The sequence below is a fragment of the Canis lupus genome, chromosome 2, assembly GCF_048164855.1.
Source record: "Canis lupus baileyi chromosome 2, mCanLup2.hap1, whole genome shotgun sequence".
Taxonomy (NCBI): Eukaryota; Metazoa; Chordata; class Mammalia; order Carnivora; family Canidae; genus Canis; species Canis lupus.
Window position 1 is genome coordinate 76,098,315 of NC_132839.1, and position 27,399 is coordinate 76,125,713.

The following is a 27,399-nucleotide window of genomic DNA, read 5'->3' on the forward strand; positions in this document are numbered from 1 at the left end:
ATTTATTTATTTATTTATTTATTTATTTATTCATGAGAGACAGAGAGGCAGAGGGAGAAGCAGACTTCCCATAGGGGTCCTGATGTGGGACTCGATCCCAGGACCCCAGGATCATGCCCTCTGCCCAAGGCAGACACTCAACTAGAGCCACCCAGGCATCCCTCTAACCTGCATATTTAATAGGTGTCTCTGAAGTGTTGTTTCATCAAGTGGCCGGTGGTCACTTGAAGGTTAGGCTGCTCACAGATGTCTCCTATAACCTCTTGCGTTGGAGGAACTTACCAATTTAGTAAAGAAATGTCCAACTTATTTTCCCATACGTTAACAGTGAAAGCATCTACCATGAGAAACAAATGTCAGCTTGTCTCTGTTTAATTATCGCCAGTTCCAAAATAGAGGGTTTCCAAAATAGCCGAGGTTTACTCTGAAGTTAAAAATAAACAAGCAGAAGGCAAGAATTTCCACGTTTTCATCCTAAGGTCCCCATCCCAGACTGGAGGCCTCATTCCTGTGCCCCGTGGGACACAAAATAAAGGAAGTCAGGTCTTTGGTCACGTTCTCGGATTCTGAGCCTTCTTCACTGTTTGGAGGGTCCTCCTGCTTGGAGACACTGATGGAAGACTTAGGAAGAGAGTCTGATGCTTTGGGTCACAGGGAGAAGGAGAAAGGGAGAAAGAGTGACTGGCCAGCAGTTACTAAGCATGGACAAATGGGTGTGTGCTAAGTGGCCTCAAACTCTCTTCGTGCCTTTAAAATTCTGCTTTGACAGCTCTAACAATTGGCTATTACTTGCCTTGGAAACCAGGGAAAAACTATTTTCTTTCCTATTTATATGGTAGTTCATATGGTAGTTATATGTATTTATATGGTAGTTCAACTTCCCCCAGCAAAAAAAAAAAAAAAAAAGGATATACACACGTTGCACACACATAATATATAGAAATAATCTTAAATTAAAATCAAGATTTAAAGTGGTAAATAGCCACAATACAATTTGCTTCGATCATGAAAGATCAGGATGTCCCCTCCTGATCACAGCGGGTGCCTTACATCCAGACTGCATCCGTGCTTTCAAGTCGTCCAGAATATTAGAAAAGTTGACTATTGCCAATCATCACTTTCCTGATATCGGGTGGCAGCAGGCTGCAGAAAGTCACTACACAGAGTAGGATGCTTAGCCAGTTGCTAGACAACCTGGTGGACAGGGCTAAAATCTGGAATTTCTTTTCAACCTGAAGATTCTGATTATCCTCTGACATCCTTTGGTAGAACCTGGATATGGGGGTAGACAAAAGGAGCCACGATAGCTTAAAAAAATAAAAATAAAAAAACATTAAACAAAAAAGACTTGAAAATCTTGGTCATCAGCTAACCTTTCTGAAGCAGTTTTTTGCAGAAAAAGAATCTTTAAAATTCAGGGGAATTGTTAATCATGGTGAAGTATCTGCAATAGTCTCAAAATGTGAAGTTACGTACATATGCCAGGCGCAGAAGTGTGTTTCCACGCAAGACAAAGAGACCTGTCTGCACGAATTCCTCACCTTACCCCTTTCCTGTCTGAATTTTCTTCTCTCATCCTTCTGTTGTAGAGACAGCAGCAGGAAGTCAGGACTGGACCAAAGGCTGAATTCCCATCTGTGTTTTATCAAATGTAAATACAACCTTTCAACCTCTTGCAAACTGGCTGTATCCTGGGCTTTTGGGTTCTGAGGGCCTGGGGTGGGAGAGACTGCAAGCTGACCACCTCAACACTCAATGTCTATTCTCCTTCTCAGTAAGCAAATACTGAATTTATTTTGAAAATTTAGACTAAAAAAAAAAAAAAAATCCTGACAGACAGAAAGATAAGTCTCCTTAGCCTTTCTTGCATCTCAGGGTGACCAAGTGACTAGATGCTGACCCAGGAGGTATAAGTGGAAGGATCAAATTATACTTTCAGGAGGTCCTTAATGGGGAGGGAATGAGATTCCTTTATTCATTTTCCTGCGTGGAAAGCAAATGTAATGATTGGATGGAACACTATCGCCCTGGACTGCTAACTCTGGATTTTCTTCTACATAAGAGGTAAATAGATCTCTATTTTTATAAGCCATTTATCACATGCAGCTGAACCTAATCCCCAGCAGCTACACTTTGGGAAACTGTAGAAGGAATCGCTCTCAAATATGAAGCATGCGGTGTGCTAAGTACGGTAGCAAATACACCCACAATGCAATGAACGATGACAACAGTTTACATGTTATGGGCTCTGCGTGACCTTAGAAGTAGAGATGGCGTGTCACCAGACACACTCAGGGCCATGTATGTCTCTTAAGCATTTGTGAGGGCGCCTTCCTCAAAGATGCCGGAAAGCTCAGAAATCACATTTCATTTCAATGATCACCAAAGTGCAGTGATGCCATTATTGACACTTGACAGTATGAGAGTTTTCCGTTGTGAGGACATGCAACCATTTTTAAAGGATTTGTTTTCAACTGGTAAGACTTATCATTTTATTGAGCGCCTACGGGGTGCGAGGCACCGTGATAAATACTTGCGTGACCTCATTTCATCTGTCCCAATACATACTATTATTGTCCCTTCACGGAGAGGCAAATAGAAGGGATGCAGTACTTGCCCGAGGTCATGTGGCAGAGCTGGAAATCGAACCAGGGTCAGGCAGATTTCAGAGCCTGTGTTATGAAATGTCATCCTATGGCATCTTCCACGTTCATATTTCTCTAGATAGACTTGACCGTCCTCTAAAATTTCCACGGAGTCTTGTGGGAACGGCAGTTCTTGTTTTTTTTAGAAGTTAGAAGGCTGGAATCCAGGGAGGGCTGTTGTTCATCCTTAGGTAAGATGGGCCCACGTGGTCATGGTGTCCCGAGTTTGAAGGGCAGGGACAGACAGCCAAGGCCCTTCTCAGCAAACCTCCCCTGTACCTTAGTAGCACAGCTCTTGAAATGGAGAAAGAAACCTCAGGGCTTACCTGACGCTCCGTCTGGGAAACGAGAACCACCTTTGAGTCAGCACAGACAGACACATGTGTTGTTATATTTTAATCAGAATCAGACATTAAGTGGCATAAAACATCCATCTCTTCGCTCTTCCCAACCTCATGAGCTTAAGACTCAAATACAATGCAATTCTCCGTTTTAAGAATCATTCTGACCGGCTCCCCAGTCCCAAAGGAGGTTACAAAGTGATGGCGTAGAAAAAGTTAAGGTCGAGGTGTCTTAGTGTCGCGGCTGACGACTGACCGTTTGTCAACCGCGGGCTCCTGTCCCATCCTGAGAGCTGCTGAGCTTAGCTCGACGCCGACCAAGTGGTTGGTCAGTGGTCAGTTCCCTGGGCGACCGTCCCTGCAGGTGAGCCAAGCTCTGGGACACACACTAGGCACTTTCAGTGGGGGGTGGTTACCTTTCCCGGGTTGGGTACACAACCGTCGGGCCCTGCAAAGCGAGACAAAGGATGCGCACCCAGGGCGCTCCGTGGCTCCGCACCCCTGGGGTTAGGCGCTGGGGTTTCGGGGCATCTGAGCCTCTGGGACAGGTGTGCGGGGAGCCGCCGGCTGGGCGGCCGCTGCCTGCGCCCTGGGCCCGTGTCCCGGGCGCGCGAGGGGCACCCCGGGGTGCGCGGCCGTCGGGGGGCGCGGGGGCCCTAGTCGGCCTCGTCCACGTCCTCTCCCGCCGTGGCCGCCTCGAGGGCCGCCAGCGCCTCGGCCACCGCCGCGTCCTCGGGCGCGTCCTCCCAGCCGCCTCCGGACCCCGCGGCCGGGGCCCCCGGAGCCGCCCCCGGAGCCGCCCCCGGAGCGGCGCCCGCATCCCGCAGGTAGAGCCTGAGGACGTCCGTGGCCACGGGCTCGTCCGCCGCGTCCCAGCCGGTCTCGGGGGCCGAGGGCGTGCGGAGGCCGCGCCCCCCGGCCGGTGGGTGCTCCCGCCCCGCGCTCCCGGGGCGCACCGCGCAGCCCTGCGGGGCCGGGTAGTCCGGGGGCGGCAGCCGCGGCGCGGGCTCGGGCTCCTCCGCCGCAGGCCCCTCGGCCCTGGGGTCCGCGTCGCCCGCGACCTGGGGCTCCGGCGAGGCCCGCGACGCGCTGCGCTGTTTCCGGGGCCCGCGCTGCGGGGCCGGGGCCGGGGCCGGGGCCGGGGCCGAGGCGGGGCCGACGCCGTTGAGGGCGCTGCCCGCCCCCGGGGCCTCGCCCCGCAGCGCCTCCTTGTGCACCGGCGCGTCGCCGCTCTGCTTGCCTTGCGCCTTGGCCTTGCCGGGGGCCCCGTCGTCCGCCTTGCAGCTGTTCACCTCGTTGACGTAGCCGGGGGAGGCCACTTGCACCGGATCAAAGAGATAGCTGGGGGTGACAGGAGGGAGGGCCAGGTTAACCTCTCCCTGACTCCATGCACTGAAGCCCTTGCGAACGACTGGCTGCCATCGCCAAGCCTTCCCACTCCGGCCCTGCTCCCTTCTACGGCTCCCGTCCATTTCTGCGATCATTCGTGGAGCCTCTGTGCGTGGCTAAACCAACTGTAGTTGGTGTAAACGGGTTTTGAACCAAATGTGCAACAACAAGGGCCAAAGTGGCCAAGCGCTGATAGCCTCTCCCCTTAATGGAGCATTATGCAGTCGTTGGAACGACAAATACCAAGTCTGGACTAACAGGAACGATACTTATTATTATTATTATTATTATTGTTATTATTATTATCATCTTTAGGAACCATACTTATAATTCATGTTTATTCTAATGTTTTTTGAATAATGCCTACCATCACATTGCATTTACAACGGCATAAAACTTACACACACGCACACATGAATGAATGGATGTAGGTATATAGCTATAAATGTAGAACTAGAAATATTAAAAAGTGTTATTTGTGAAGGAAGCAGATTAGTTAATTTCCCCCCTCCCCCTTTATTCTGCATAAAATTCTATTGAGGTGATCCAAATTATTCTGAAATAGAATCTGGACAAAATTAAAAACACATATGTGACTGGGGTGAATTCTTTTCAGGGACGCCGTGTCAGGCACCATCTCTGAAACCCAAGCTTCTCTTTGCACTGGAGCTCCCTGGGGAATTGTAAATTCAACCTAAACCAAATTCAGGCTCAGAGTGTGATGTTGTTTCCAGCACGCTCTGAGCGGTGGGCAAAACCGGGTTTAAAAATCCAGGCCACATGTCCTCTTACATGATATCAAAGCAGTTCCTAACTCATAATTTCTTGGCAAGGCTGGTCATGCCCCAAGCTGGATAAATGCACTAAATCCACGCAGGGTCTTTACAAGGGCCTCCACGGTAACCACAGATCCCTCCGCTCAGAGGTCATGGTTGCAACTTTACCTTTGTATCATTTTACAGCATCTGCACCCCATCTGGATTATTTTTTGTTACCGTCTGGAAAAGAAAGTTAAAAAGGAGAGAACATAGTGAATAGGAATTACGTTTGCTTTTTCCTTTCTAGATATTCCAAGTGCGTTGAGTCACAGTGTTTGGCAAAAGGATACCACGTGCGTCAGGGAGGCCACGGTTCCTGGGGACATCTTCATTGACCCAGCATCGCCCATTCAGAGTTCTCAAGCATCTACTGACACTGGCCGCTGTGCCAGGCCCTTCCGCCCATCCTGGGGGTTCCACGTGGCACCTCCACTTGGCAAAGGAGGAAATGCAGGCTGAAGAATGCCAGGGAGAGAAAGGCGAGATCGAGAAACATCCAGGCCACTTTCTATCTCACTGCCTTGTGCGGGGGGCCTGGGGAACCGACTCTGGCGCCGCCACTGTGCCGCAGCGGGGAGGTGACGGGGAAGAGCGGATTCCTTACCCTTACCAGTCCTTAGCTCCTCAAGCATTTAGGGACCTCTGGGTAAGGTGGCTGCCCTGCGTGTTCCACTACAGACACCCAGGAGGTTACAGCTGCGGTCATCATCCAAGCTTACTGGGACTAAGCTGCACCTGCTCTGCCTCTCCCGTGACTGGGCCAGCCCTGGCCTCAGTCCAAGGGCTCCACTCTCTCGCAGCCCGAGGAGGTGCCCCGGGGGGCCTCCTGGCAGCAGGTGGGCTCGGCTCTGGGCCACTTTTATCTCCCACCTGTGCCTTTCCAGGCTTTGAGTTTCCAGATGCTTGCCCCCTGACTAAAATCTTCCCTCCGTGTAGAACCCACCGAGTTGTTCTGATCTCCCCATGAAGATCCTAAAAATGGGCGTAGAAGAGTCTCTAAATCAGTTCCCTTGTCTGGTTTCTACAACTTTTAAAAAAGCCAAGCCAATAACAGAATCTACAGCCCCGGTCTCTGGAAGATGGGAACCCGAGGAAGAGGCAGAGGGCATTTGTCGTTGGCTGTGTGGCTGCCCCCGCGGCCCCTCGTCTGTCTTCTTCCACCTGAATTCCCAGGGCACTGCTTCACGGCCACTTCATGAGGCTTTACCCACATGGAAAATGACCAGCGCTCTCTTCTTTCTTTTAAAGTTTACTTATTTTTTTCTTTAGTCATCCCTACATCCAATGTGGGGCTTGAACTCACAACCACAAGATCAAGAGTTGAGCGCTCTTCTGAGTGAGTCAGCCAGGCACCCCAATGATGGGCAGGTTATGGGACCTAGGTAATCCACAAAGAACCTGGAAAACAGCCCCCAAAAGATATCCCCATCCTAATCTCTGGAACTTGTCACTGTTCCTTCTTATGACAATCAATCAATCAATCAATCAATCAATGTCTTTGTAGGTGTGATCATAGGTTGGAGATGGGGAGATTTTACTTGGATTATATGGTTTGGGGCCCAGCTGTACGACTCTGGGCCTCAGCTATTTTTCCACCTGTAAACGGGGATAGTGCTATGTCTATCAGATGCCATCATCCGGGATTATGCGAGTTAACATCCACAAGAAGCATATACTTTAGGGCTCAGACCTGTTTGGACACAGCATGTTAAAAAAACAAAAAAAGAGGATGGAGGCCTTGCACCTAAGAAAGATACAAGTTAGTTGCCACAACACACACATGAACAAAAGCCTTCACAATACCAAGTAATCGTTGTTTTCTGGCATAAGGGCCAAATGGTGTATTTCTATCAACTGTGGCACCAAGTGAAAGATATAAGCCCCAAGTGCCACAGAAGTTCCTCAGAGGGAGAGATCATTGGGAACTTAGCCAGTGGTTTGTGTGTCCAACCATTTCCTTCTTCAAAGCACTCTCAATTAAATGACCCCGTTTCCAGAGCCCGGGATTTTGTTCCCAGCCTCTGCTCCCATTTATGCCTATTTTCTGCTAATAATTCACAAATCAGCTGGACAAACAGGATAGATAAATACTGCATGCTCCTCCTCACCCCCATCAGCCCCTGTCTTCCCCTCCCCTCCTCCCCTCCTCCTGCTCTAAAACCTAAAACCATGCCCCTTGGCCTGCTTGCGGTATTTTATTTATCTTGGACTCTATTTAAAAACACAGTCGGGAGGATTGGTGGCAAAGGCAAAAAAAAAAAAAAAAGTCAAAGAAAAGGAAAAACCTGGCTTTGAGGTTTTTGAGAGAGGGCAGATTGTGGGTCGTCACCACATAATTGAAGCCACCCTGAAATATGACCCATTGTAAAATATCTGGTGGGTCAGTCTTAGGATGGGGAGTCCAAGAGGTGTGGGAGGGGAAGGTTTGCAGGAAGGAAGAGAGAGGAAAGAAGGGGGGAGGTGAGGAAGGGGCCTGCAGCCCCACTTTGGGTTCCCAGGTCCCAGAGGTGGACCATTGTCGACCGACAGTGGGGAACCCTGGCTGGGCTGCAGGCCCCCACCCTCTCCTGCCCTGGCCAGGGGCCCCCAAATGCAGTGACTGCTGAGATTTCACAGGCCAGCTGGAGAGCCACCACTTCCCCGTTTCCTACAGAATTTACAAGTCACCTGTGGCTTTCAGCTCCCCACCTCCTCCCCCAGGAAAAGCAGAGGATCCATAGTTTTCTTCAAAGCCATGAGATGTGAAGGATGTTTCAGGCTCCTGTTTCTGGCTTGGCTCCCCCCCCCACCCCTTCCCCCCCACCGCGTTGCCTGGGTTTCCTCCAGGTGGGGTCCCCTACCTGAGGGCCATGCTCCGGGCCTCTCCTGGGCAGAGGCCCTGCCTTCTCGCAAAGCCCTGGGTTTTCCCTCCCCGGCGGTGGCATTCCTTCCCTCACTGAGGCAACTCCTGGGTCCCGGGCTGTGTGACCATGACAAAAAGGGTGGGGACTAATGTATTTACACTAGAGGCCTGCTGCCCGCATCCACAGTTTCCTTCCTTATATGAAGAGCCCTCATGGCACATCCAATCTCTCTCCACATGTCACTGCCACGTCCACGTCTTGCTCTGAGCCGCCGAGCTCTCCCATTTCCAGGAGGGGAAGGGACTCTTCTGTGGCCGGTGTGACACAGGGGAATGGGGGGCCGGTGGGGGAAGGCGGAAGGCTTGCTCGTTTGAAATTGAGACTTGGCTTCAACATGGGCTGTCCACCTGCTATCTCTCTGTGCCCCCGACCGCCCCCCCAACTTTGACAAGGGCTAGCTTGAAGGCCAGCTCTCAGTTGTCAGGTGCCTTTTATTACGTAGCAGAATCAAAATCTGCTTTCTCTTTGGAGTCTGAAAAAGCAACAGAGAAGCAAAGGGCAAATCCTTTGCAACCACCGGCTGGTTTACACAGGGGAAAAGCAAACACCATTAGGATGGTAGGTCCATCCACCCCCGGCGCCCGCCCACTTCTGCGTTGGGGGGTGGCCCTGCCCTGAGATCAGTGTTGAAGTTAAACAGTCCTGTGTTTGAGGATGGACACGCTGACGCTCTGTCAGTTACTAGTCTAGTCTTCTTGCTAGAAAGTCCTGTTCCACAAGGGGGGGTCGTGGTGGCAGTGAGGGGAGGCCAGAAGATCACAGGAGTTTTCAAACCAGGCAGAGACACTGAATATTCATCAGGAAGTCCAGAGGTAATAGAAAAAATCTCCATCCGGTTGCCAAGGGCTGCCTTTGAATAGTGACAGTCTGAGAGAGTGACAGGGGCAGGTCAAAGGACACAGGAACCAGATGGCAAAGGTTCTACTGGCCAAGTTTGGAACAACTGGAGCATCAAAATAAATACGACTGGCATAAAGGATTGTAACCTGCTGCATAAAACGAGGACCTATGAATCTATGCTGATCGAAATTTAAATGTCTACCTTATAAGCAGAAAGCCAGTTAACACACACACACACACACACACACACACACACAAGGGATAATGGGACTAGAAAAATCACCATCATAACAGTAACTGATTCCAGCAAAAGGCATCAGTGGATGCTGAGACTAATGGGCAAGAGTCTGGGAAGAACAGGATGGTTAGTCTGCAAGCATCTCCCCGCCACATGAGTAAGGGTAAAACTGGATCTGGGCAGTGGAGAAATAGGCACACAGCACCTGCATCCGATAACACTGCCTGCAATCATCGAGACTAACCAGCTTCAGGTGCCCCGGATGGGTTATGCTGAGAATTCAGCATCACGTTTCTGGTCTTCCTGGCAAAAGAACGTAAGCTGGGTGGGAGTGTGAAGTGACATCTGTCACCCCACATGGAGGGATGTTCTGCAAAACAGCTGGCCTGTACTCTTGAAAAAAAGTGCTAGTCGGAAAAATAAAGACAGACTGAGGAGCTGTTCCAGAATTGAAGAAGACAGGATGTACGATGGCCAGATGACACGCATAAGTTTTTGGCTAAAAGGTCATCATCGATACAACTGCTGAAGTCTGAGTAAGGCCTATTGATTAGGTAACATTATCAAGTCAGTGTTAATTTCCTGATTTTGATCAATGCACTGGGGTATGTAAGAGAACAGCCTTGTTTTTAGGAAATACCCAGGGACGTATTAAGGAGGAAGGGGCATGGTATCTGTGATTCATGAAAATGATTCAGCAAAAAAAAAATTGCATGAGTGAGCATATCAAGAAAGAGAAGGATAAAGCAAATGTGGTAAACGGTAGCTTCTGGGAGCTGTGCGTGGAGCATATATGAAGATTCTTCGTACCTTTCTGAGAACTACTTTTCATTAACCTGATGTAATGTCAAATGAAAAATTAAAAGAAAAAAAACAGGAAATTAAAAAAAAAAGCGCCAATCTAACATCAGTTCTTGTTCTCTTTATCCCTAGAGTAGGACCTAACACCTATGGGAAGTCACGGATATTAAGATATCCTCCCCCCCCCCAAAAAAAAGATATTCCTATAAAGAAGCACAGGGAAAAAGGCTTTGGAAAAGAGCTCACCAAAAGCCCACCAATTTTTTTTTTTCTGGATTTAGTTATTCTGAGTACGTCCTGAAGACCTTTCCTCAAGAGCCAGTCCTAGGCACTGGGACTCTGAAGGCAAAGAAGGTACAGCTGGTTCCTGTCCTCAGCTGCCTCCTCTCCTAGGGGGACTTCCAGGCTAGTGCTTCGGTATCCTCAGCTGTCTGCCTCCCCTTCCACTCCCAAGCTCCTCGCAGGCAGCGCCCAACACCGGGCAGCGTCCAGCAGGGCCCTTTGTGCTTGGTATTCAAACAAAGGAATGACTGGTGAGTGATGGCTGTGAGTGAATAAAGGATGCACAGGAGATTTTCTAAGTTATCCCAACAGAGGGCCTGCCTCTCCTCGTGATCACACTACCCAGTGGTCCAAGTCAAGGAGCCAAGAGCAGCTGCTGGGAGAGATGGGTGGGACTCCGTTCTTCCCTCCCAGCTTGGGAAACAGCAAAACCTCCCTTGGGCAGTTCCCAGGGTCAAGGGTGTTCTGCTTCCAGGGTTCTAGTCCATGAGCTGTCTGTAGAGGCAGCTGCTGGGAAGTGGTCTGAGTTTATCGAAGCTGGAATGTTTGAGAGACAGACAGAGAGAGAGAGAGACCAAATGAAACCCTTAAAATTTCAGCTCCGTTTTTGAAAAAACCAACTTGCCAGTGTTTGCAAAGCAGCGGGGATTCCACGTTTCACCTGGGCAGCAGGTGAAGTTGATGAATATTTAGTGAATCATGTCTGGGTACTGAGCTCCTGGGCTCGGGAGGAATGAATGAACGTAATTGCCAGGTGCTGAAGAAATTGCCAGGAGCTTTATAGGATAAGTAAGGGATGGCCTGCCCAACTTCAGTGGCTGTGCTGAATTCACAACGGGAAAGGGACAAGATAAATGCCTAGACTACTCAATCCATTTCCTCCTTTTGGACAGCCCTTGAAAATTCCTGGTGTGTTTCCTTTTCTCCTGAAGAGGCTGAGCTTGGGTGATTTTGGACAACCTGCAAGACTATGAGGGTCTTTATTATTGGCGCCATCACCTAGTATTTTATGCATTCTCAACAGCTGGTGGGTGGGGTGCCTGGGTGGCTCAGTCAGTTTAAGCATCTGGCTCTTGGTTTCGGCTCAGGTCATGATCTCAGGGTCATGAGAGCAAGCCCCACATCAGGCTCTGCTCTCAGCTGGAGTCTGCTTGAGATTCTTTTTCTCTCTTCTCCACCACCCAACCCCGCTTGCTCCCTCTCAAATAAATAAATAAATAAATAAATAAATAAATAAATAAATAAAATATAATCTTTGATAGTTGATGTGCTATGATATATGTGTCACCCAGAGCTGGGTCTGATGGGATATTTATGTGCAGAGATGTGTTTGTAGGTTTTTTCCTTCAGAAAGGGGTTCTCGGTCAGATATGTTTGGGAACAGCAGAGATTAAAGACGAACACATTTGTGGTTACGAAAAAGAACTATTTCATCTTGTTTATCTCAGTGTTTCCCAAAGTTATTTGACCACAGAGCTTTTTTTTTTCCCCTATAAAAGACTTATTAACAACCAACAAAAACTTGTGTTTTGTGAAACATTTTGGGAAGAATGACTGTTGAAGTGACAATCCTAGCTATCAGGGTGTGTTCTGTGACACTGAAAGTGTTATATGGTGTCTGGGGGAACCCGGGCAGAGAGAGTCCCATGGTAGCAACAGCTCCATTGCCTGACCCACAAATGTGGGAAACTCTGTGATCTCTTGATGCCTCCGTTTCTTTATCTGCAAAAGGAGTCTTTGATGTCAAAGCTCTCATCCAAATCTGATGACCTAAGAGGTGAATTGGTGACGAAAAGGGGACTTCCTTCATGACCCCCTTTTCAATTTGGTTTACACCTGGTTAACTCTTTGAATACTGAGGCAAGGCGGCCACCTATAGGACGCTGGCACAGGCCAGGTTTCTCTCAATGGTTTGTGAACTACTTGATGGCTACACCACTGAGGTGTATTTGGGTCTCAACTCCACACTTGCCCCAGCCCGAGATCCCTACTGAATGCACAAAGCTTCTCCTCCTTGTCCTCTCATCAGGCCTTGGGTTCTCCAGCTCTTTCCCTCATGTGTGTGGCTCTTTCGTGGCGGTCTCCTCAGCCTCTCTCCAGAGAGTACTGGGGGAGAGAGAGTAACAGCAAAGCCCCTGGGAGGGGTGAGGACTCGGGTCCTGGGGACCCCGTGAGGCTGGAGGAGGTGCGCTGCTGGATTCCCTTGTCCACTGGAGTGGGTGATGGGGAGGCGTGGGCTACCGGCCAGGAGGTCAAGTTCTCAGGAGCCAAGGAATCGGTCTCTGGGGATGAAATGGCAGGGCTGAAATAGGTGCTTCTCGATGAAAGGCTGCCCTGGGCTCACTCAAATCATAATATTTAAAAGGGCTGCCTCCCTGGCCTCTCCCCAGGCTGTCCTTGCTGGTATGTTCACCCGAGGAGGGTGTCTACGCTGGTCCTGGGGTGCTTCCATTGCAGGAACCTGCAGAACAAGCCAGGTCCTGGTCCCAACACTTTACTGTGGCTGGGGTCACAGGATCCTTGGTGTCTGGGTTAAATGTGGAAAGACAAGACTTTTACAACAGTTAGAATGTCACTCCATTTTTCTCTTCTTGTGGACCATATGCTGGCATGTTGTAATCTTTCTGAAGGATCTTAAAAACTTTTCCATGGCCCCTTCTTCTATTCAAAAATCATTTTTTCTTTGCTGACGTGGTCTTCAGTCTGCTGTCCCTAAGCCAGATGTTTCACGAATGGTCACAGTCATTACACAGTGTCTCCACTGATTCTTTGGCTCTTCAGTGAATCCCTGGTGTGCACCAGGCACTATACCAGGTTCTGGGGAAACAGAAGAATCCAGGTGCTCCCTGAGAGAACTTACAGTCTTGAATGTGTGTGGTGGTGGTGGTGGTGGTGGTGGTGGTGGTGGTGGTGTATATGTGTGGGGTGGGATGGGATTTATATAAACATTTGGGAAGATTCATCACACCACAATGGCATTTCAGCATAGTCAAGGGAGTAGTCTAGGGCCAGCATTGTGGGTTTCAATATTCCCTCCACCACCTTTTTTTTTTTTTTTTTTTTTTTTTTCCGTGATTGAACACAGTAAGTCCTTCATTTATGAAGAGGCTATGCAGGATTCAGGAGTGTGTCATTTCAGTTTCACGTACAATAGAAAAACTAAAAACTCAGCTTATAGGGAAAGAGATTTCCGGATCCTTTGGGGCGAAGTGACATTTTGAAGCGAACTCACCCCAGTACCATACTAGATGAACACAGTGAAGTGTGAAAATGTGATAAATATTACTGTGATTAATAGCTCAGTTTATTAGCTGTTTTAATAAAGTACAGCTTTATAGTGAAAATAATGTACTAGAAGTAGCTTTGTGACCTCTACACAAATTTCTTAGCTTCTTCGAGCTTCAGCTGGCTAATCTGCAGAATGGGAAGGATAACTGTTCCAGCTTGTCAGGATCATTTTGAAAATTAAATGAGATAGAAGTTTGTAGGGTATTTACTATGGTGTCTGGCCTACTGCCGGTACTTATTAATACTTAATAAGCAGTTAACATTTGAGTGTTTCCTATGCATCGAGGACTGGTTTGGGAACTTTCACGTACTCATTCATTTTGACTTTACAACAATCCTGTAAAGTGAGTACCACTATTTTGTAGACAAGTAAATGGATGTAAGTTAGAAAGGGGCACAGTGGAGCTATTATTAATGCTGTTGTTCTAATTTTCATTATTATTAACATTTCCTGGCGTCTGTCTTGGTAGGTTCTGTTGATTTCTGAGTCCACTGAATTACACAACAAACAGCAGTAGTTTTTGCAAAAGGGAGCCGGATCCTCTGAATTTGGGCTTTGATGGAGTTTTACAGGCGTGCTTGCTCTATGACCACCAGATGGCAGTACACGGCGGTTAGTTAATTGAACACTAACCAGAATATTTTGTATTAGAAAAAGGCATATAGAAGTTCCAAGTCTGTTAGTAGCTTGGGGCCAGCCCTCTAGATAGCTCACCAGTACCCCCATCCTCCTGTTCCCTTGGTGGGAACTGTTTTAGGGAAAAAGTTTGAGTAGCTCTGCCTTTATTCTCTGGAATGTAAATTCCTAAGAGTAGGCTTCTGGTTGGGGCAGGTGCAATGTAATGAATTACTGAATAAAGGCTGGGGTGTGTGGGTGGATCCTAGGGGACACAGGAGCAGGGGGCACGGGGTCCACCTGGGTCTGGGTGGGGCCTGATAGCTTGAGTTTCTAACAAGCCCCAGCTAGTGCTGATGGAGCTTCCTGGGGACCACACTTTGACAACTGCTGCTTTACTGCTGTGAGGGTAGCAAGGTAGTCCAGGCATCTGAATTTTGGTTGGAAACTATTATCTGTCATCACTGATCCAATCCCGTCCCTAATTGGAGCAGTTTTCCAATCTTTAGAAAGATAGAGTCTAAGTTAGAAACTTAGAAGTTTCTAAAAACTGTTTTTCAGAATTTGCATTTCTTTTTTTATTTTTTAAAAAAGATTTTATTTATTCATGAGAGACACAGAGAGAGAGAGAGGCAGAGACTCTCAGAGGCAGAGGGAGAAGTAGGCTCCATGCAGGGAGCCCAATGCGGGACTCGATCCTGGGACCCTGGGATCATGCCCTGAGCCAAAGGCAGATGCTCAATCACTGAGCCACCCAGGCATCCCCAGAATTTGCTTTTAAACACTTTGTAAATTATATTTGTTGTTTTTATAATCCTTCTCTATGAGGGTTGTAACAGTTGGAAAAGTTAAAATAACCTAATGTCTAGAAATATGGGATCAATTTGAAGAACTTAATATTTACTAACTGGGAAATAACTGGAACAAATCCATGACCCCGGGTTGATCCGCTGCCTGTCTGCTCTGAGATCTGCGCCTGCCTCCTCTTGCTGGCTCAGTTTCCCAGGGCAACGCAAGGCTGAGGAGCCCCTGCCCTCTGGATGTGGGTGAGCCCCACCAATGGGAGGTGCTGGTGGAAGACCAGGGAAAAGATGGAAGAAGCCAGGGTATTTTCCCCTTTCTCTCTCTCTTTCTCTCTACTTGGGCAGTATCTGATCCATCCTGGCCGACCTCCTTCACAGCCCTTGAGGCAAACAGCTCTGAGCTCCATGGTTCCAGCTACTGCCCCAGCATCCGGTTCTGCATCTCTCTCTAAGGTGGAAATGTCTTCCTGCCTTGACCATATCAGTGTTGCCTCACCAGCTGGTTTCCTAGCTCTGCCAATATCTGCATAAGCCACTGACTCTAATCTCCCACTGTCTGAAAGGAGGGCTTCCTGTCTTTGACCAGACCTAGCCTAATAGCAACAGTATCCTGGTCAAAGGCTTTCTAGCTAACCTACTAAAGAATATATGGCAACAGTATTGGACTCTGCAAAAACTGGTATTCTCGGGCACTTGGGTGGCTCAGTGGTTGAGCATCTACCTTTGGCTCAGGTCATGATCCCAGGGTCCTGAGATCCAGTCCCATATCAGGCTCCCTGTGGGGAGCCTGCTTCTCCCTCTGCCTCTCTCTCTCTCTCTCTCTGCGTGTGTGTCTCTCACGAATCAATAAATAAAATCTTAAAAAAAAAAACCCTGATATTCTCTAATGCACATGTTGTTGCTTGTTGCATGTCTGACACAGGGTGGGCACTGGGGACGTCAATGGTGGTTGGGGAAGGGACTTAAGCTCCTCCATCATCTCCATCAAGTTCTCTTTCCTTTCTCACCACAAATCAGTCTGTCTCCTGTACAATGTAATGTCCTTACAAGTCTCCTATCTTCCCCTCGAAGCTCTTAAACGCTGCCTATATCTATTTACAGGTATTCTTTTTATTTTATTTTATTTACAGGTATTCTAAAACTGCCACTGCAGATGCTATAGGGCCATAAAGACCTTCATACTATATTTAGTAATCTCATGAAAATACTCAACATCATTGATGAGTGTGGGTGACGGCGGTTAATAAATAAGCTTATAGATGCTTCTTATGGCTGGGAAAATAAGGAAGTTGTTCCCTATTATTAGTATAGGCATGGGGCATATTGATCCTTTTCCCCATTGTTACTATGGTGTCAGGAGGCTTGTTTTTAATATGACCCTAAAAGCTTCAGTGAGGCTCCACATCAACAGCTTAATACAAATATCTAAAACTCCTAGCGTTGGTAATCCAGATATCCCCATGTGCTTATCAACATGCTTTTGAGATATATGTTGAAGAAGTCATGCAGATTTTCCCAGACAGCTCTGAGGAGAAAGTGACTGAGACCATATATACATCTCAACTGATCTTCATCAGTCACGTGGAATTAGATGTTTCCCCCCAATTCTGCTACTTGAGTAGAATCTTGTTTGCTGATGAGCCAAGAGAAGGTGCCATTGAAAACCAAACCAAGCATGCTGTTCATGGATAATCGCCATGGCACCAAGACTCAGACCCAACTGAAGATGCGGGGGGTGTGGGGAGTGGTAAACCATGATCTTCTGAATGGCTTTCACTTTCCAAGAATTTGAACAAGTGCATTCTGGAGCATCCTCACACAATAGAGATATAGTTCATTTGAGAATATTTTAAAGACCTGAAGATGGTATGTTTTTATTTAACACGTGCAGTTCTCCTTTTCGTGTGTGATTAGTGGGCCCCCTTCTTCATACTCTTGACCAACTTGGTAACAGTATCATCTGACAAAACCCAACTCAGTTTGTTGGCTGATAGAGTGACTTTGGTTCAAGCCATATAGGAAGCTTGGCATCACCCACCCGTTAGCAGGTATCTGCTTAGAAACATAAACATCCTTGGCATTAGCACATGACCACTTTCATTTTTCTGGCCACGTTACCAGAAGGATGGGTCAAAGAACATGTACAAAATCACATAGGGGGTCTAGGAGAAGAGGAGGAGGAACTTGAAAATCCAGTGCATCGAAGACGGTCCAGTGTTGTAATTATGGGAATGGGCTCTGGAGTCAAACTCTGGATTGGCCTCTTCAAAGCCGGTGATCTCCAGTGAGCCAGTGAGCCATTTACCTTCTGTTTTGCCAATCACCAGATGGGGAGCATAGTAACATGCAATCCTGCGGGGTTCCCAGTGAGATCACATGATTTAAACATGTGATAGGCCTGGCAGAGTGAATCTGGCAAGTAGGAGGATCTTAAAAGTTGACTGCTCTCAAGTTCATGGTCGTTGTCCCTGAGAATATTCTTGAACCATGGGTGCTATTTGTTTTTAGACACTGAATAGAAATAATTGATGTTCTGACCGAATCCTCCCTGGAACCGCATAGGAATCAGGGTGCATCTCCAACACACAGTACGCCTCCTGTTTGGTAAATAGCTTTCTTTATCTGGGAGTGGAGAGAAGTCTGGAAGAAACCTGAAGTATTTAGAAAAAGCTAAGTTCTGGAATGATGAGGAAGCCCCAAAGGAGGTGATGTGGATTGAAGTTTATACCACAGGGCCTTAAAAGGCTACAAATAATGAGCTTTAAAAGTAAGAAGAGCTCAGGGCTAGAGGCTTGGAGTCAACGAGTTCTGGGTAAGTCCCAGTATCCTAGAGTGCCCAAACCATAGAGAATCTTCGAGAACATTCCACTCCATAACTTCATTTTATAAACGTGCTCAGGACTCGAGGCTGGAAGCATGAACTGCTCAGGGAACAACAACAACAAAAAAAAACCCAGATGGTCTCACATTTCAGATGACCACTACATATGCAGAATCGAATCCCCAGTGTTTCTCTGAAGTATCGGAAAAACTGTTTGTGCACTTGAAAAGACTGAACATGATTCTAAGGCTTTAGTTACTCCTCATCACCCAACTGGGGGCAACACACTCTGCTAGTTATCAGGACACAAAGAGACAGAAGAAAGGGCTCGCCACCCACTCATGCAACATACATTCTCTGAGCACATGTTACGTGCCAAGGACTGAATTCGATTCTAGGGATCCAGCAAGAGTTTACAGTCTGGCAAGGGAAAAATGTATAAACAACTACGAGCTGATGACTAGTCTAGTGTTAACATGATTGCAATGCGTCACCTACACTGGAGGCGGGTTGGGGGATGGGGCAACTGGGTGATGGGCATTATGGAGGGCAAGTGATGTAATGAGCACTGGGTGTTATATAAGGCTGATGAATCAATGACCTCTACCTCTGAAACTAATAATATACTATATGCTAATTAATTGAATTTAAATTTAAAAAAGAAAAAAAAAAAGATGCGTCACCCAGTGTTACATAAGGAGCTCCTGAGTAATCTTGGGAAGATTAAGAAGGCTTGTGGGCAAAGGTGAGCAGATAATAGTGCTGGTGGAGTTCTGAACCACATTCCAGGGGGAATGCAACATGAAGGCAGAAATGCTACCTCTTACACGGTCTCTCTTAGCGCCACCCTTCTTTTCTCCATGTCCACTGCCACTGCCCCGTCCCACGACATCATCCTCCCGTCACCTGCATCCACCTGATACCTTTGCCACACGGAAGTCATGTGATCTTTTCAGGACACAAATCTGAATCATAGCACTCTCCCTGCCTATAAAACTTTTCAAAGGTGCCCAATGCCCTCAGGATATTTAATAACATATAATAATGATGATGATGATGATGATGATAAAAGTATCAAACTCACACAAAGCTTCCTAGGTACCTGGTGTTAATCTACTTGCTTTATGAGTCTAATTGATCCCTGTTATTTGTGGATTCCATCTTTGTTTTAATTCATCTAACTTGCTAAAATGTATTTGCAATCCCCAAATAAATACTCACTGTGCTTCTGCAGCCACAGTGGCAGTGGGCCGAGTGGCAAAAAATTTGAGTCATCTGATGTGTGTGTTTCTAGCTAAGCTCACACAAGGCAACGTTCCGCCATCTTGTTTCAGTTCCTCATACTGTAAATCTTTCAGTGTGAAGACTTGGTTGGGTCATGCTCATCTCACATGTCCTACAATTGTATCCTGAAACAACACAAGTAAAAAGGAAACAACGAAATTCTACTCAAACCTGAACGAAGCCTGAAAGACAGACTTTGGGGATTGCTTGGTTTACTGGTTTTAATGTTTCTGGTAATAAAAACTGTAGTGAAAGACCAAGTAATAGAAGATGAAATGGAAAATGGGAAGAATAGACTTTTTCCCCAAGACATAAAGAAGAGAAGAAAATTGCTTACCTGTTGTGGAGATTGTCCATTAGGTCTCTCTCGAAGTTTAACTTCTCTTCCTGCAACAACAAAAAAGTTGCAAGATGAATCTGCAAGTTGCCTCCTGTTCACAGCCAAGTTGCCTCTTGAAACTGACAGCAGACAGCATGTCCCGAGGGGGTGCTAGGCACTGATGTAGGGGAATGGAGTTCCAGGCCCAGGAAGACCAGTGCCTTAAAACTTGCCAGGCCCAAGTCTGCAGCCTAGGTGCTGACAATCAGCAATAAACTAACAATCCACCCAAACTTCAGTGTTTTCCTCTGTAAAGTAAGGTTGTAGTGAGATTTAAATGGCACAACATGCAAGCAGTCTATCATGTGCTGTGCATGCTGGACTCATTCAATTACCAAAAGCCACTGTTGTTATTTACTACTGTTGATAAACATCACACGACAACACAACTCTTCTCTGATGGGTGACGTTTCAACTAAATAGAAAAAAATTCAAGGAATTTGCTTCCTGGAGGCATATCAGTCAGAGTTTCAATGAATACATGTACAATATTTTAATAAAATACATAATTTAGAAAATAGCTTTGCTCTGTGAAAATAATGATGCATGAGATTTGAGGAAGTAAAGCTAACGTTCAGATTTTTACCAACTACTCTGTGATTATTAGAATCTGAAATCTGAGAAAAACAGTGGCAGATAGAAACATAATGATGGTCAGATGTGGTGGGAGGGCCTTTCGGGTAGAGGAAACATGACAAAGAAGAGACAGGAAGGGATGGAGTATTATTTAGTGAACAAATAACTAAATTCCTACTGTGTGCCAGGCACCAGGAAACTGCAGTGAATGGGAGACCATGCTGTGTGCCTTATGAAATAACAGTCCTATGTGCAAAAGAGGGAATATTCCAGATTGCTTGGTGTTTAAAGAACTTGGAACTTGCCATGTGGTTGGTAGACTTGCCATGTGCCAAGTACCTTGTAGGAAACCCACTGGATGTGGCAATTTGGAGTTACAGATAAGAACCTATTTAAGAGTAGGGAATGAGGGAGCACGTACGTGGCTCAGTCGGTTAAGCATCTGCCTTCAGCTCAGGTCATGATTCCAGGGTCCTGGGATCAAGCCCCACATCAGGCTCCCTGCTCAGCCAGAGTCTGTTTCTTCCTCTCCCTTTGCCCCTCCCCTACTCGCACACATGCACACGTGCACATGTGCGTGCACACTTTCTCAAACAAATAAAGAAAAATCTAAAAAAAAAAAGTGAGGAATCCAACTTGAAGAGGGAGCATTTAAACTGAGTAAACTGAGATGCACAAAATGAGGTGGAGCCAGCCATGCACTCAGTAAGCCATCCCTTTAACAAGCCATCCCTTTGTTAAGAAGCCTCAAGTGATGGGCCATCTGGGGGGCTCAGTGGCATGATCCCACATCTGGGGATCGAGTCCTGCATCAGGCTCCCTGCAAGGAGCCTGCTTCTCCCTCTGCCTATGTCTCTGCCTCTCTCTGTGTCTCTCATGAATAAATAAATAAAACCTTAAAAGAAAAAAGAAAAGAAGCTGTAAGTGGTTCTGCATTGCCTACCAAGTCTTTAACATTCTCAGCTCAGCATCCAGGGCCTTCCACAATATGACACCAGTGGCTCTGTCAGATTATCTCTGGAACTTCTCTAGCTAATCCTATTTCCAGTCCATCTGGATTTTTTGCTCTTTTCTAAACACGCTTATATTTTCCTATTTCTGTGCCTTCGTACATATTATTTTTCCCAGTCAGTATGCCTCCGTGCCCATTGATATTTTGCAAAATTATTTTTTTTAAAAAAGATTTCATTCATTTATTCATGAGAGACACAGAGAGAGAGAGAGAGAAAGGCAAAGACACAGGCAGAAGAAGAAGCAGGCTCTATGCAGGGAGCCCGATGTGGGACTCGATCCCAGGACCCCAGGATCATACCCTGGGCTGAAGGCAGGCGCTAAACCACTGAGCCACCCGGGGATCCCCTATTTTGCAAAATTCTGATCCTTCAAGCCTATTGCCCATATCACCTCCCCCATAAAGTTTTTTTTTTTTTTTAAATCCATTAAACGTAATCACTCCATTCTTTTCTATAGAATCCTTAACTTCTTGTATGGTTCTGATGACTTTTTGCCTTGCATTATAGTGATTCACTTATATAATGTTCCCTCTGTTAGACAGTAAACTTTTAATAGGGAGGGGTCATGGCTTCATCATTTTATCCACATGTGGTGTCCTCTGACACAGTGACATGCATATAGATGGTACATGGCATATCTTTTAGAAATGTGTTATAAATATCATTGAAAATGTTAAGGTGCTTAATACCAATGTATTATAAAATAATAGTGTACATATTTAGCCAAATCTAAGATGCATAAGTATTCAATTGCCTTTTAATACTTTTTTAAAAAGATTGATTTATTTATTTGAGAGAGAGCAAGCGGGGGGCAGGAAAGGAGAGAGAATCCTGAGGCAGACTCCCTACTGAGCAAGGAACCCAATGTGGGGCTCCATCCCAGGACCATGACACCATGACTTGAGCCAAAATCAAGAGTTAGCTGCTTTACTGACTGAGCCACCCAGGAGCCCTTGCCTTTTAACACTTCTAAAACTGAAACACGTCTTACAATCACTGGAACATCATAGTTAAGTTGGTGACATTATTTTCTAGTTTTGTGATGTATATAAGTACATGTTATAACCTCTGACATCTAATATTCAATGAAATACGGTATTTTAATCCTATACTATTGTTTGTCATCTCAGGAGCATGTTATGCATACACTTTACTAAATATATCCTATGTTAAATGAGTGTCTGTCTTGGACCCAATTATATGAATGTTATATGAGTGTAAGACATGGCCCATTTACCAAGAATTTCTAAGATGAAAACTAACACTATCCAGAGATGCAGTAAGGATTTTACCACCTGTAAGCACTATATAAAGACTATGTATCAAAACAAAAATAATAACGACAAATAAGACACTTCAAAGAAATTCTATTTTTCCCCCAGGAAAGACTTTTTGAAATAAATTCTTTCAAAAGAAAGTTTTTGTGCATCTGCTTTGCTGGCGCCTTAGGTACATGACTAATTTATTTGTTGGGCAAGATAGCATTGGCATTACATTGGGTTGTACATGGTGAGGACCCAGTGATTAGTAAAGCCAATCAGTTCTAGCCAATCATGGAAGTTTAGGAGAAGTAGCAGTCCCAGTGTAGATGAGATGCCAGGAAGGCTTTATGGAAAAATAGGGACATGAGAGGTGTTAGACATTAGCAGAGACAGTTTCAGTAAAAGGAAAAGGCTACAGAAGAATATGACTTGTACAAAAGACAATGGAGAGGCCCATGCTGTGGAATGGCATGTGCGATGGAAATGGCATGTGCGATGATGTTACTGGGGCTCTTGAAAGTAGGCACAGAGGACCACATGTGACGTGATGGGTGATGGGAGTAGGTTCTCAAGCAGCAAATGGCAGGATGGTAGCAATATATCAGAAAGCCCCACCTGCTAGCAGCAAACAGGGGAAATAACAAGAGTCGTGTACAGAGAGACTTGCTAAGAGTTGATCCTTAGAATTAAGTGATGAGATGAAGAAGCCTGGTGTGTGGTGGTATCAAAGAGAAATCCAAAGGAAAGAGCAAATTTGGAAAACATTTTTTTTCAAGCTTTCCTTGGTTTTTGAGTTAAGCATTGATTTCTACCATCCCTGGTTTCTCTTAGCACTTTGGCTTATACACTTATTATATATAGTGCCTTGGGAAAGTTCTGTTGCCCCACTACCTGTTTTCTTATGCGTAAAATAACAATTATGGTAGTACATTTTTCAGAGAGTAGTTGGGGTTAAGTGAACACAGTAGAATATTGAGCACAGTGGTTTGTGCAAACTATAATCTTAACGTTAGCTCTGATTTGTCATTCATTGTCACTGTCACTATCACCCTCATTACCACCACTACTACCACCACCATCGTCATCATCTACCAGTCACTTTCTGTTTTCTACCCAACACTCACTGGAAGTTCTTTGAGTCTAATGATCACATCTCATCTTTGCTTCTTCAAAAAAGAATACAAAGTAGGACTTTCACAAATATGTACTGGGTTTTGTGAAAAGTAAACAGCCAGATCTCCATGAAATAAGAAAGTAGTGTGACAAAAGAAGGAATTCTTGAAATTATCCCTATACTTGGAGGCTGACAAGTGGGGAAAATGGTGATTTCACAAATAGGGCAAGTGGAAGGAGAACCACGTGCAGTATTTGAGAGAGCCTGAGTTCGGCATTTACCGTCCTGTGTTGAAGTGACGGGTGGGGAGATGGTAAGAGAAAGGTGCAGACTGAACAAATGCAGCCAGCCACCTTCCATTACAAAATAAGAAGAGGCATCCATATGCTTACAGAGAGAGCAAGAGTCAATAAAAACAGAAGGCCCATGGATGTGAAGTCAGCAAGTCAGCAGTGTAGAAAGCCAAGAACCAGCCCAATTTAGCAGAATCCTTAATGGCTTTAGGACACTAGGGACAAAGAGGGGAGGGCTAGAATCAGGATGATTTGGAAGGTGTTTAAGAAGCAGGTTCCTAAATCTCTTTCTGCACACTCAGCTTTTGGGGTAGTTTCCACTCTCTATCTCATCTGAAGAAGGTAAGTTAAGTTTCTGGAAAGGGTAAAAGCAGGGTTTCTGTACTAGGAACCTAGTAGAGAACATATAGCAGAGGGTGGGGGATCTGAATGCAAAACAGGATTAAGTGAATGTGTGCACATGGAGTGCTGAGAGCCTCAGCCTGCTTCTCTCCTTGGCTCTGGGAATGCTGGCACTCACCCTTTAGTTGTCCTCCAGACATCTGAGGCAAGTCTCTAACAGGAAAGAGAGTTTGAAAGCAACCAACCAACCAATGAACCAACAAAAAAGTACTTAACACAAAAAGTAGAGTGAAGAAAACTAAGTTGGAAATTAAAACAAGACAACGGGAGCCCCTGGGTGGCTCAGTCAGTTTAATTATCCAACTCTTGATTTCCGCTCAAGTCACGATTTCAGGGTGGTGAGATCAAGCCCCTCATCAGGCTCTGCACTCACTGGCAAATCTGCTCCAGATTCTCTCTCTCCCTCTGCCCCTCTTCTCTGTTCTCTCTCTTTCTCTCTCTCTCTCACTCTCTCTCAAATAAATAAATAAATCCTAAAAAAATAAAACCCAAGACAACAAAAATGAATATTTCATTGGAAAGTCTGGAAGAAAAAGATGAGGAAATCTTATATAAAATAGCAAAAGAGACAAGACATAGAAAACCAAACAGGAAAAAAAAAAAAAAACAAAGAAAATCAAATAGACAAGATTAAAAAAAAATTAGAGGACCAGTCCAAGAGGTCCAACGTCTAAATAACAGGAGTTCCAAAAAGAAAGAACAAATAAAAGAGGGGAGGAATTCATCAACAAAGTGATTTGAGAAAACTTTACATAACTGAAAGACATGAGTTTCTAGATGAAAGCACTCAGCAAGTGTCCAACATAATAAAAACAGACTCAACACCAAGACATACCATTGTGATATTTCAGAACTGGGATCCTACATAGACATCTAGAAAGAGAAAACCAGATAATATCCAAAGAGGGATCAGAATGGTTTTGGATTCCTTAAGCACACACTCATCATCATCATCATCATCATCATCATCATTCTAAATCAGGACAAACGACCCATTAAGTGAGAGAGTAGGATAGAGACACTTTCAGATATGAAAGTTCTCAAAAAATTTACTATGCACATTTCTTCCCCTCCTGGGAAGGAAGCTATTGGAAAATGTCACAAACAAATGAAGGACTAAACCAAGAGGGGAAGGCAAGGATATAGGAAACAGGATATTAAACACAGCAGAGAGACAAAAGTGTCCCCAGGATGATAGTGGCTGAGATCCCAGAATGCCAGCCGTGGCCACAGCTCGTTCAGGCTGGACAAGGCAAGAAGGCCCGAGGCAGTTTTCTTTTAAGAGATGAAATCGATAGAATCATTTAAGGATCCTAAGGAGAAAGATACATACAATCAGAAAAGAATTTGGGGTTGAATCAGTGTAAGTATGCAGAATATTGAACAAAAAATGAAACAATGAGCCATTTGGGACCCCAGAGAAAAAGCCGTGTGGGAAGGGAATTATAATTCTCCACCTGGATTGGCTGTGAACAGCATTTACAGAGTTATAATAGACACTAGATATTCACCAAACTAAAACTGGAGATGCTCAGTGGGGATTGGGAACATTTCTTATGTGTGGTGGAACAGGGGTGTGAGCTGAATGAATTTCCATAGTGGAAGATGATGTCTACAACTGAAAAAAACATCAAGAAACGGTAATAGAAATATTTAGAGAAAGAGAGGCAAATAACCCAAATAATTAGCCTAAAAATGTGATTTTCCCAAAAAAAGGGGGTGTTTTCCTTGGAGGAAAGAAAAATGAAAAATGTGCAAACAAGGGAGCAGTCTGGGCTTCATCTGAAGATGTGAGAATCAATCTAGTCATAAGGGCAAAATCTCGAGAAAGGGTAAGCCAGACGATAGCAAGCACTGACAATGACGTTTTTGAAAAAGTCAAGTTATGGGGCCACTTAGGTGGCTCAGTGGTTGAGCATCTGACTTTGGCTCAGGGCGTGATCCCGGGGTCCTGGGATCGAATCCCTGTCGGGCTCCCTGCATGAAGCCTGCTTCTCCCTCTGCCTGGGTCTCTGCCTCTCTCTCTGTGTCTCTCATGAATAAATAAATAAAATCTTAAAAAAAAAAAAAGAAAATGCCAAGTCACATCCATTTACTTAACCTACATTAATTATTCAGCATCTAGTACTGCGGGGCTGGCCATGTGCTAGTAGATGATCACAGCCGACTGCATAGAGCATAAAACTTATGACCTAGCGAGGTGGACAAATCATAAATAATTATGATCCAGTGATATAATAGGGCTTATTAAGCAAAGTCTTATGAAACTGTGGGGACCAGCAATCAACCTTTCAGAATATTCTAGAGCTGTGTGTCCAATATGGTAACTACTGGCCACATGTGGCTAATTAAGTTACTTAAAATTAACTACATCAAAAGTTCAACCTCAGTTACACCAGCCAGCCATGTTTCAAGTGCTCAAAAGCCACATGTGGCTAGTGGTTACCATACTGGGCAATGTAGACATAAAACGTGTTCCTCACGCCAGAAAGTCCTATTGGATGGTGCTGGTCTAGAGGTTCTTAAATGGTGCTTTTTACAGTGTTTTCAAGTACATTAAAGCCCTGAAGGGATCACATTCCAGGGGTCTATTAGTAAATAGAGCTTTGCAGAGCTTGATAATTAACCAGCTAAGTTATCTGAACATAGAAAGGAATTTTTACTCTGGTAGAAGTTTAGTTTTCCACTGGAGCCACTCAGGGAGCCAGGAAAGGGTATTTCTTACATCTCCTGATACTGTTTGACCACGCACAGGGGTTGGGAGCAAATGCTGCTGCTGACCAGACTCTGTTGAGTCTCTGGGAGAACGATTTTGCCTAGTGGAAGGAGGGAAAAGTTCTGGAGAATGCAGAGACTCCTGAGTTTGAATTTTGACACCACTACTTGGTAGCTCCGTGGCCCTGAGCAAATCTCTCAACCTCTCTGGGCCTTTGTTTTTACAGATGTGAGGAGCACAGAAAAGCACGGATCAGGATAGGCAGGTGGCTGAAGCACACAAATGGCAGCTGCCATCCTCCTCCCTGCTCTTAATCTCCAGCAGGCCAGAAGCAGGCTGGGGAAGGGGGGGGGGGTCCACGCTGGGAGGGCTGGCTCTCCTCATTTCATCACATCACTACCCTGTTTTCTGGCTTTGGTTAAAGGATCTGTCATTGGCCAGGAATGGGAGTACCTCTAACAGGAAGAGGAATTTCTGTTCCAAGCAGGGCAAGAGAAGAAGGAGGGGAGGGCGCTGGCATTTCCCGGAAGCCCAGGACAGGCCAGACCCAGTGGCAGGTACTGTATGTCCTCCTG

At 45.7% G+C, this 27,399-nt stretch overlaps 1 protein-coding gene across 11 annotated transcripts in view; it reads right to left on the reverse strand.

Moving 5' to 3' along the window:
- Positions 1–3,026: 3,026 nt before the first annotated feature.
- PGCKA1 (PDCD10 and GCKIII kinases associated 1) overlaps positions 3,027–27,399 on the reverse strand; it is an 86,613-nt gene continuing 62,240 nt past the window's right edge. For 4 of the 11 annotated variants that reach the window (XM_072807746.1, XM_072807766.1, XM_072807760.1 and 1 more), the window contains exons 2-5: positions 19,407–19,456; positions 19,007–19,194; positions 5,320–5,373; positions 3,027–4,327 (exon numbers count right to left, since the gene is read on the reverse strand). In XM_072807746.1, coding sequence (XP_072663847.1) covers positions 3,643–4,327; positions 5,320–5,351 — 717 coding nt within the window. In that variant the 5' untranslated portion in view covers positions 5,352–5,373; positions 19,007–19,194; positions 19,407–19,456 and the 3' untranslated portion in view covers positions 3,027–3,642. Of the gene's footprint in view, positions 4,328–5,319; positions 5,374–8,033; positions 8,153–19,006; positions 19,195–19,406; positions 19,457–27,399 lie in introns of all 11 variants that reach the window. The other 7 variants (XM_072807791.1, XM_072807754.1, XM_072807797.1 and 4 more) reach the window with 3 other exon arrangements.